This window comes from Gavialis gangeticus, unplaced genomic scaffold, assembly GCF_001723915.1.
Source record: "Gavialis gangeticus isolate Ggan-Ray unplaced genomic scaffold, GavGan_comp1, whole genome shotgun sequence".
In the NCBI taxonomy this organism is placed as follows: Eukaryota; Metazoa; Chordata; order Crocodylia; family Gavialidae; genus Gavialis; species Gavialis gangeticus.
Genome location: NW_017729022.1, coordinates 341191 through 352924, shown reverse-complemented (window position 1 = coordinate 352924; position 11734 = coordinate 341191). Strand labels below are relative to the sequence as shown.

Below are 11734 nucleotides of genomic sequence, written 5' to 3'. Positions count from 1 at the left end.
CAGAAGCCACGAAAATCTCTGCAAAAATGTTTTGCATTATGATGTAAATTTGCAGTAAATTATGATGAAAAACTCCATTATTTACAAAGTTAATATACAAATCTGTTACTGGACCCTTGTCAGATTACTGATCTCGTTATTTACTTATTTTATTTTATACAATCACTTTTTTCCATGTACAAAAGTTGGCTTCTGTCTGCACAGGTATAAGGAAAGCCAGTGCAGCTACTTTAGGAAGCAGTTTTCATTTTCAATTCTTCTCGTTTTAAAAGGCAAACAAGGCAAATAGATAATAGTCTGAATTTAGCTCTCCAATGTTTTCTTCTAATTTAATTCAAATCTTTGTGATAGCTAGACAAGCTTCCTAACCATTGTAGGTAACAAATAGTATATTAGCATGGTCAGTTTTCCAATCTCCTTTGTTTAGCAGGAAAACAAAAAACCAAAGCAAAACACATACTTCAATGAAACTCAGGGTTATTCTATTGGTTTCACACCCAATTAAATTTTCACCCAGGTCCTACAGCAATTTCTTCTGAAGAAACACATTTCAAATTCTAGGAATACTTGATATTCAGATTTTACTTGATTAGGAAAATGGTTTTGGAAAGCATGTGGAATCCAATTCACTGCTATAACAGCAATAATTTCATATTATTCCTTTCATGACCCTCTTAAATTACTTCTCAAAACTAGTTAGGCAGTTTGCCCAAATATTCCCATTACAAGGCTGTTCCAGAACTTCCCTATTTAATTCCTAAAAATCTTCTAATTTCCAGCCTAAATTTATTCATATCCACTTGTTTCTGATTCAGTTTAAGAACCTCCTCTTCTTTCTTGATACTTCCCTTGGATATATTGAAAGAAACTGTATCCATCTCCTTTTATTTTGTTAGGTAAAATAAGCCTAACCATTCTCATCTTCTCTCATAAGACAGGCTTTCAAATCCCGATTATCCTAGTACCACTCATCTGCACATATCGCAGTTGAAATTATTTTTTCTTGAACATGGACAACTAGAATTGCACATAATATTCCACATAGTTTTCCCAGTGCATTGTACAATGGTACTAATACTTCTCTCTCTCATTCTCTTGGAAATACTTCATCAGAAACATTCCAGGAGTGTGTCTGCCTTCCATACAGCAGTGGTTCTCAACCACTTTTGTACCAGGACCCATTTGTAAACATTGATGGCCAGTCCTGACCCAGTAAGTAGTTAAAGTAGAAAACACAGAAGTCTTTTGGCCCCAAAATACTTATAACACACTACAAGTTAAAGCAGATGAACAGACTTAATTTTAAAGACAGAAATTAACATCAACAGGAAAACATTAACATAAATATCAACATTTGGCACTCCATTACTCCCAAGTGACACTTATCATTGTGCAATTTGCACAATGTAAATTGCCGGTGGTCCCCACTTCTGACCTGCAGTCCTCTGGCCCTGCTGGTGCCCCTCACTCCCAAGCCACAGCTCCCTGGCCCTGCCAGTAGCCCTTACTCCCAAGCCACAGCCCCTCCCAGCCAAGATAGTACCCCTCACTCCCGACCCACAACCCCCACTGGAGGGGGCTCCCAGCTGTCCACATTTAGCCTGAGTCAGAGCACGATACCTGTGGCAGCTCCAGCTTGTGTGGGCATTGCAGACAGAGTCCTGCCCTGGCACAGGCTGGAGGGAGCAGGAGGGGAGGCCTGTGGCAGCCCCTGCCCTGGGCTGGGGCTTCTGCACTGTGCTGGGGGCTTGGCCACTGCCCTCCACCCTGGACAGCGTCTCCTGGACACCTGGCCCCTGGGAGCATGAGCACCAGCCCTGGTAGCACCAGCCAGGCCATACAGCCCCTTGCCACCCCTGAAGGGCCCCCTCACCCTCTTCCCCTGCTGGAGGGGCAGGTGCCTCCCCGCTGCCTTGCCACAGCCCCAGCACCCGGACACCTTCCTCCAGCACTGGCAAGCACCCCACAGCCTCCCAGACAACCCCTGAACTCTGGCCCTCCAACCCCTGCTCCCCGTAGAGTGGCCTGCATCCAGCTACCATGCCTGGGTGTATGCCGGCCAAATGTGTGTGCAAGTGCCTGAGTGCCCCTCTGCCTCCCACTGCCCCAAGCAGCTCCTTGCAGGCTAGAAGGCTGCCAGCCTGCAAGAGGAAACCCACATTTTACCATGTTTTTCTACAACTATTCAAAACCCTTTCAAGTATTCTTGTGACTCACTTTTGGGTTGCGACCCATGGGTTGATGCCTTAGAACATCTCATCAGTGGCTCATAATCATCCTGTAAGTGACCAATGCACCCAGATCTTTCACCTCCTCAGTCATTTCCAATTGATAAACTCCTAGTTTATAGCAAAAGATCCTGTTACTGACAGGACTTGGTACAGTAAAATCCCTGTTATCTGGCATGAGGGGGAATGCCAGATGCCGGTTATGTAAAAATTCCAGTTATCTGAGGCAGATAAGATGAAGCGGAGGGGGAGAAGGTGGTGGCAGCCACACGCGGAGCAGGGGGGTGATGGTGGCTGCATGTGGAGTAGCGGCAGTGCAGGGGGGTGGGTGGCAGTGGCGGCTGCCGTGTGAGAGCTTTCCCCCCTCCCTTGTGTACGGCTGGCTGGACAGAAATTCCAGTGAATAGAGTATTACGGCTTGTAGAATGCTGGATAACAAAGATTTTACTGTACAATGGAATTTCACCCCAGTTCTTGTGGTCATGCAAGGCTTTCTGTATAACACTGACTTCCATGCCTGCCTAGAAACTTCTTGTCATTACTAAGAGTACAAATTGCACTCTTCTCTTGCAGTCTTTTTGTGCCAAGATTATTACTGAAAAACATTAAACAGGGGTCCCAACACTGTTCCTTAGGAACTTTACCAGGAACCGCCTTTGGCCTGGTAGCTCACTTTTCAATGCAACCCATTGTTAGATTTCTGCTAGCCAGTTTCTTGCCCATCTTACAATTATTGTATAAATTCCCATTTTAACTAATGATGCCCTTTGTGGCACTGTGTCAAATGCTTTATAAATTTCCTTTGTTTAGGGAAAGTTCTCTTATCAAAGATAGATATTGTGTTACTTGGATGTAATGTAACTTTTGTAAAATCAAGACTGCATTTCATCCTATTGTCCATCTCATCCTCCATATCTTAATTAACATTTACCTTCAAATTTATTTTAAACATTGCATACTACGAAGCCTAAACTAAGGGTTTATGATAAGGAATAGTCCAACCATTTTTTTCTTTTGTAAAAAAAGGTGCTACATTTGTTATTCTTCAGTCACACAGTATCATTCCTGTCAATTTAACAGATTTATTTAAAATCTTTGCTATACAATTTACCATTTCATGTGGCAATTCTTTCAGTATTTTATGGTGGAAATTATTAAGTCCCCTAGATTTGAATACATTAAACTCTCCAAGTTTTGTTTCCGCTTCCTTTTTTATTATTTCCATTCTCTCATTTTAGTTACCCATCCTACCTTTGCTCCTATGTTTAGTACCGTCATTACTCTGAAAACCACATTATTTATTTACTTTTAAGGCCTCATTCAATCTCTTTCCCTTCAACAACAGAGTCATGCTTCTGGTGGTTTTATTATTATTATTATTATTATTATTGTTATGGGTAAATAAACTTTTGCTATTTGTTTAAATTGTCTCAGAAGGTCTACCTCAGCTTGACCACTGGCAGTTCTCGCTATCTTTGCACCTTTTGGCCACCAAGATATACCTTTTGTAGGCTCTCTGCTTACACCCTATCTTACTCATCTGTTCTATCTGTATGTGTCTATTTTTGGTGTAACAAGCCAGGTTTGCAATTTGGGCAAACACTGTAGGGAGCGGGGCACAGAAGTCTTATAAAAAATAGTGCCCAGCTTTGGCTACTGCCACGTGCTGTACCCACTCTGGATAGCAGCAGCAATAGCAGCTCAGACTGCTGCCAGAACAATGCTGTGAGGCTGCTCTTGCTGCTGGGGTGCAGACTCCATGGGGAAGGGGATTATTTTGGCACCCTTACCAAGTCAGCGCCAGGGGCTGGTGTCCCCTACATATGCTATTGCTATCTATCTGAGGATGTTTTGAAGACATCCAATTAGACTGACAAGTTTGTTTGTTTTTTTAACCTTGCTTCCTCTAACAGCTTTCTGTATACTCCTTAACACCAAAAATGGTATCAAAACTTTTACACCTTTACTTATTGAAATTCTAAGCCTCCTTCACTCTTAAGCTCCTAAGTCCAATTGATTTTATTATCTACCTCCCTTAATTTTTCAGACTTTCCTTTTGAAATCAAAGATCCTAGCTACCAACCTGTTGCTATTTATCCTTAACACTGAATGAAAATGACTCAGACTTGTGCTCATTTGATTCAACTTTTCCATAATTTTCTCTTTTATAATGTAGTCACTATTAGCAAAATAAGGCTAAAACATTACCTCTTTAAAATAGACAGCCACAGAGAAATAATTTTAAAGGGAGAAACACCTTGAAATAGATTGAAAAAATAGAAAAAAAGTTTACTATTTAAGGTGTTGCAGTTTTTGCTCTCAAAATGTAACTTTTAAATTATTATTTGCTCAATTATCACCACCCCTTCATAATGGGGCTTGACTACATGGCACAAAGAACACAACACAAGGAACCTTCCACCCTTTCATGCTCCCCCCAAGAACAGAACACAATGGCTATTTTCATACACCCCTTACAACAAAGAGTGCTTCAGGGCTGTTTTAACAATGACTGTTTACCTGAAAGGGCTGGGTTCACAGACTTGACTACCTGGGACACTAAGTAGGGAAGCAGTTCCCACAGAGGTGGGAACACATTCTATACATTTTTCCAATGGCAGCACAAATGCAATACTGAGTAAATGGGGAGCACTCTGAAGGGAGTGGGCAAGGTTTTCAGTAGTGATATTGGGGGTTCAAATTCTTTGGATTATCTCCATTCCATGAATGTGAATCAGAGATGCAATTAATAACATGCCCTGCTGCATGCTGCCATAAAGCAACTTGTTGCCTGGTGGGTTTTTTTGCATCACTGCTTCCTTTGATTTCAAAACCAATTAAGTTAACTTTCTACAAAAATACTCACCATAAAAATAATCAGGAACCAGAATGTATTTTAAAGGTTGCAATATATTCAAACCTACCTACATACTAGTATTTCTGAACAGCCCAAATCCTACATACATCAGCATTCACATTTTTAAGCAATAGTCAGTCACATCTAAACATGGGGATGCCTATCTTTTCATTTAAAAGCTGTCCATCTCATATTGGCACAGACTTTCATTTTAGCATCTTTTTTCTTTTGTGTTAATTGTCTATCTAAAAGAATTTCTCTTACTGTCTTTCTCAAAAACATGCTTTCTGCAAGGACAACAATGATCTGCTATCAGATAAAACATCCAAAAGCCTTGCATTGGAGGTATTACACTGCAACAGAAAGCATGTTAAGTGGATGGGTTCATCTCTGTCTCTATAGTCCTATCCAAGAACACGGTAGGCAAGAAGCTGCACAGTGAATTTAAGATTTGTAAGGCTTAATGTACAGTTAAGTGACTTCTTTAGGGAAAATATGCAGCCTAAAGAAGAAGAAAACAGTGGCATGAAGCAATATGGAAAAGTCATTTCAAAAGTCTTAAATATACTGGATGCTAAAGATGACTGAAGAATTCCATGTGAAACATTCTTAATTTTGTAGTTATTCAGCTCTATAGTCATACTGTAGCTTAATATATTTTTTTAAACTTACAGTGGTTTTCACACTTCGATCTGCTCCAGCTTCCAGCAAGAGTTTGATGCATTCATTATTTCCATTTCTACAGGCCAGGTAGAGAGGTGTCTGTCCTCTTTCAGCAGCATAATTAACATCAGCCTGGTACATAATTAATAATTCTGCACACCTATAAATGGAAACACAAAAGGGACAATATAATGAAAAAATATTTAGATGACTTAATAGGAGGTGTATAGAATCATAGAAAATTAGGATTGAAAGGGTTCTCAGCAAGTCATCTAGTCCAATCCCCTGCTCAAAGTAGAACCATTTCCAATTATATCATCCCAGCCAAAGCTCTAGCTTGGTCTTAAAAACCTCAAAAGATAGAGATTCCACAATATCTCTGGGTAACCTATTCCAGTACTTTACTACCATCCTAGTGAGAAAATTTTTCCTAATATTTAACCTAAACTTCCCTTGATGCAACTTGAGAGCACTGCTCCTTGTTCTGTCATCTGACACCACTGAGAACAGTCTAGCTCCATCCTCTTTTGAACCCCATTTCAGGTAGTTGAAGGTTGCTGTTAAATCCCCACTCAGTCTTCTCTTTTCTAGACTAAATAATCACAGTTCTCCCAGCCTCTCCTCAATAGTCAAGTACCCTAACCCCCTAATCATTTTTGTGGCCTTCCGCTGGACTCCTTGTAATTTATTGACATCCTTTCTGTAGTGGGGGGCCCAAAATTGGATTTGGAACTCCAGATGTGACCTCCAGTGCTGAATAGAAGGGAAGAATCACTTCCCTTGATCTGCTGGCAATGCTCCAACTAATGTATGCACGTTGTGAGCTTTCTTGGCAACAAGGCACACTGTTGGTTCATATTCAGTTTATTGTCCACTGTAGCCCCAAAGTCTTTTCTGCAGAGCTGCTGCTTAGCCAGTTAGTCCCCAGTCTGTACCAGGGCATTGGATTGCTCTATCTAATATGCAGGACTTGTCCTTATCAACCCTCATGAGATTTCTTTTGGTCCAAACCTCCAATTTGTCGAGGTTTCTCTGAATCCTAGCCCTACCCTCCCAGTGTATCTGTTACTCCCCACAGCTTGTTGTTATCTGAAAACTTGCTGAGGGTGCACTCTATACCATCTTCCAGGTTGTTGATATTTAACAAAACCAACCCCAGGACCAAACCCTGTGGCACTCTGCTTCATATCAGCTACCAACCAGACATCAAGCCATTGACTACTACCCTCTGAGCCAGACAATCCAGCCAGGTTTCTATCCACCTTACAGATCATTCATCCAACCTCTATTTCCTTAGCCTGCTGGCGAGAATATTGTGGGAGACCATATCAAAAGCCTTGCTAAAATCAAGGTATATCATGTCCACTGCTTTCCCTGCATCTATGGAGCCAGTCATCTAATCATAGAAGTTGGCCAGACATGACTTGCTCCTGGTGAATCTATGATGACTGTTCCTAATCACCTTCTCCTCCAAGTGCCTAGAAATGGATTCCTTTAGGACCTACTCCATGATTTTTCCAGGGACTGAGATGAAGCTGACCAGTCTGTAGTTCCCCAGATCTTCCTTCTTCCCTTTTTGAAAGATAGGGACTATATTTGCCCTTTTCTAGTCATCTGGGACCTCTCCCAATCACCACAAGTTTTCAGAGATAAATGGCCAGTGGCTGCAATCACATCAGTCAACTCCCTCAGCACCCTTGGGTGCATGTCCAGCCCCATGGATTTGTACACATCCATCTTTCTAAATAGTCCCTAACCTGCTCTTTCACTACTTGGCTATGAACCTGTTAGCTGCTCACCTTTTTCCCCAAATTGTGGTGGCAGGTGCAGTAGTTTGGGAGCTGACCTTGCCTGTGAAGACTGAGGTAAAAAAGCCATTGAGTACTTCAGCCTTTTCTACATCATCTGTCACTAGGTTGCCTCCCCCATTCAGTAAGGGACCCACACTTTCTCTGATCTTCCTCCTGTTGCTGACATACTTGGAGAAGCCCTTCTTGTTATCCTTCATATTCCTTGCTAGCTGCAACTCCAATTGTGCTTTGCTTTTCCTGATTTCATCTCTGAATGCCTGAGCAATACTTGTATACTCCTTCCCCCCTAGTCGTTTATCCAAGTTTCAACTTCCTCTAAGCTTTCTTTTTGTTTTTAGCTCACTGAAGAGTTCCCTGCTAAACCAAACTGGTCTTCTGCCATACTTACTAGCCTTTCTGTGTATTGGGATGGTTTGTTCCTGCACCCTTGATAAGGGTTTTTTTTTTTTTGTAATGTACAACCAGCTCTCCTAGACTCCTTTCCTTCTCAGACTAGCCTCCCAGGGGATCCTGCCCATCAGTCCCCCAGCAGAGTCAAAGTGTGCTTTTCTGAAGTCCAAGGCCCTGACTCTACTAGTCTCTTTTCTTCCTTTCCTTAGGATCCTGAACTCAGTTATCTTGTGGTTTCTGCTGCCCAAGTTGCTGTCTACTTCTACATGCCCCACCAGTTCTTCCCTGCTTGTGAGCAGCAGGTCAAGAGCACAGCCCCTAGTTGGCTTCTCCAACACTTGCACCAGGAAGTTGTCCCCAGTAGTCTTCAAAAATGTCCTGGATTCCCTGTGCACTGCTATATTGCCCTCCCAGCAGATATCAGAGTGAGTGAAGTCCCCCATGAAAACAAGGGTCTGTGATCGGGAAACTTCCACTAGCTGTTTGAAGAAAGCCTCATCCACTTCATCTTCCTGGTCTGGTGGGCTATAGCACACACGCACCACGACATCACCCTTTTTGCTCTCCATTCTAACCCTAACCAAGACTTTCAACAGACCTATCTCCAGTTTCATACTGGAGCTCTGAGCAATCATATAACTCTTTTACGTACAGTGCAACTCCTCCTCCTTTTCTCCCCTGCCTGTCCTTCTTAAACAGCTTATGTTTATCCATGACAGTGCTCCAATCATGTAAGAGAGCCCACACCAGATCTGTTATTCCAATCATGTCATAGTTCTGTGACTATGCAAGGACTTCCAATTCTTCCTGATAGTTTCCCAGGCTCTATGCATTCATGAGGTAATTAGCCTATTGCTCTACTTCCTCAGTAAGACTAAAAGCCTTGCCTGTTGCCCACTCCTGTTTGTGTTTTCTTCAGGTCACCTGCTTCCCCACTTACCTTAGGGCTTTGATCTCCATTCCCCAGCAAACCTAGTTTAAAGCCCTCCTCACCAAGCTAGTGAGCCTGTCTACAAAGATGCTCTTCCCTCTGTCAGCTGGATCTGTCTCTTCTTAGCAGTCCTTCTTTGAACAACATCCCCTGGTCAATGAAGCCAAATCCCTGCTGGCAACACCATCTAAACAGCCATGCACTGATCTTCAGGATGCATCTGCTTCTGGCTGGGCCCTTCCCCTTGACTGGACAGATCGAAGAGGACACCACATGAGCCCTTGCCCCCTTCACCCTTCCACCCAGAGCCCTATAATCACTTTTGATTTGCTCAGTTTTACTGGTGCCCACATGGATGAGCAGCATGGGATTCCTCCACCTGCCACAAAAAGAACCCTCCAACCACGCACCCATTGTTTCCTCTTAGTGGCAGTGCTCTCAATGCTCCCAACCTTAGGGATGCCCAGCCTGGCCTCCACCAATGGGAAGGGCTCCATATCTGTTCTCCAGGAAAATTACTGCAGGTGGAGATCTCTGCTTGGGGTCAAAGATCACAAGCTTTCAGCATCCACCTTCCTTGGAATCCATGCCCTCTTCTTTCTCTAGCACTGCCTCTGGCAGTCCTTCCTCTGCAGTCCTAGAAGTCTCCTCTAGAACTGAATGGATGATGTCCTCATGGCAGAGGATGCTTCAGAGCCTTGCCACTTCCTCCTGTAGCTCTCTTGCCTGGTCCCTGAGGGACACCACCACAAGGCATCACTCACATCACAAGCACTCCCCCACCTGGTTGTCACTGGAAACTGCAGTCTCGACAGCACCAAACCAGGACCTGGGTGGAAGGCTCGACAGTGAGCAGTTCAACCTACACAGACAACTCAGAGGTGCAAGCAGAGGAAGAACTGGCAATGGCTCTGGTATTGCAATGTCTTCCAGTTATTTCTCTGGGTCTCTTAATCCGCAACCTCTCTCTTCCTGCTCTTCTTTCCAAGCAGACCTTCCCTACCAAACTCCCCTGCAAGCTGGCCTGTTTGCTGCTCCTTGATCCTGAAAGGTTCCCTTTTCCCTGCTAGCCTGCTTATAGTGAAGGAAAGTTTCCAGGCAAGCTCCCTAGCAAACTCCCCCTCACTTTGGAGTCTAGTTAAACATGGGGTTTAAGTATTGGTTGGCTATGATTAACAGAGGAACATTTATGTTTTGACCATTCCCATTTAAGATATGCCTACACTGGCTCTAGGCCAAGCCAGGAAATTCTGTGGAGAATTTCCTGTTCTCCTGGGAGAACTGTTCTCCTATTCTGGGAATAGAAACTCCCAGATGTGAGGCAATGTAGGGTAATTAAAGCAGCACTGAACATGCTGCTAATAAACAAGCCCAAGACAGGAAGCTGGGAAGCAACATGAGGAGCAGAGTCAGCACCACTCTGAAGTGGCCACATCACCTCATTTCTAGGAGCTGACACAGAATGGGAGCAAGCAGGCAGTGTGTTTTTCTTGGCAGCATTCCTAGGTGCAGCAGGAGACAATACAGACCAACTCTTACAGCCCTGTCTCCAAATATTTGGCAATTTCTGTTTCTCTGACAAAATCACTGGCTGTTTGCAGTCCTACAAAGCAGCAACTATTGAAAAACAAACAGCTGTGAAGCTCTGCAGTGTTTCCATTAGAAAACGTAAATAAAGTTTAAAAAAAACCACAGACTTTTTTATTTAAAAAAAACCACACATAGACATTGTTGTCTTCTACCACTGGAATAAATCAGTATCAACACAAACTATAACTCCTTAGGTGACCGATAATACAATTTGTCCACCAAAAAGCTGACTCTTGACAATTCATGGAAATCAGATAACATTCCAGAAAACTGGAACCATGTCCATCTGATTTCCATTTTTTTTTTTTTTAAAGGAAAGGAGGAGGATGTAGGGAATTACAGGTCAGTAAGTCTAAACGCAACACTTGGAAAGATTCTGGAACATGTCATCAAGGAATCTGTCTCAAGCACCCAGAAGATAACAAGGTAACCAAGAACAGCCAACGAGGTCTTGCCAACCTCATTTCCTTATACAACAAGATGATGGGTTTTATGGACGAGGAAGAGCAGTGGATGCAGTATACCTCAACTTTATAGTAAATCCTTCACCATACTCTCCTAAAACAGTCTTAAAAGTAAACTAAGGGAACAGTTTAAATTAAACTATTATGAGGTGGCTACCTAACTGGCTGGATAACTGTGCAGAAAGAGTATTCATCAATGATTCAATGTCCAACTGGGAAAAGATGGCGAGTGGGCCTCCCCAAAATCTACCTCGAGTCCAGTGAGGGATCTAAACACCAATTAAATAAATATTTGTTCAGTCTGTTGTAATTACAACAGGTTAAACAATTGGTCAGGTGCAGGGATGGGGATAGGCATGGTGGCACTGTGCTCCAGCTTGTGGCTTTGTGAAGTTTGGGGGGGGGGAAGGGGGGAGAGAAGGAGTATCTAGTCCTGGGCTGGCACCTGCCCTGCCCTGCCCAGCCATGGAGGAGAGGCTGCACCCACCTGCCCTGAGCAGCACGGGGAACTGGAGGCCAAATCAGTCCTGCCAGGCAGTATAGCCCAGGAAACCCCAGGGGGCAGCAGTCAGCGAGGGACTGCAGCCACTGGGGCACAACTTTCTGGGGCCAGCTGCCGCAGCACAGGAGGGAGAGGGAGGGGAAAGGCAGGCAGCACAGCCCTGGCAGGCAAGCAGCAGCCATCCAGGGCTTTAACAGCCTGCTGCAGGTGCTGACACACTGCGAGGGAGGGAGCAGGCAACCTCTCTGTTCCCTCCCCTGCTCCCCACTATTCACTCCCTCCCTCCCTCCCCAGTTAT

The 11734-nt window shown here is 43.7% G+C and overlaps 1 protein-coding gene across 1 annotated transcript in view; it reads right to left on the bottom strand.

The window, feature by feature from the left end:
* CTTNBP2 (cortactin binding protein 2) overlaps window positions 1–11734 on the bottom strand; it is a 171791-nt gene that overhangs the window by 56737 nt on the left and 103320 nt on the right. The window contains exon 9 of the mRNA XM_019515765.1: window positions 5758–5908. Coding sequence (XP_019371310.1) covers window positions 5758–5908 — 151 coding nt within the window. The remainder of the gene's footprint in view (window positions 1–5757; window positions 5909–11734) is intronic.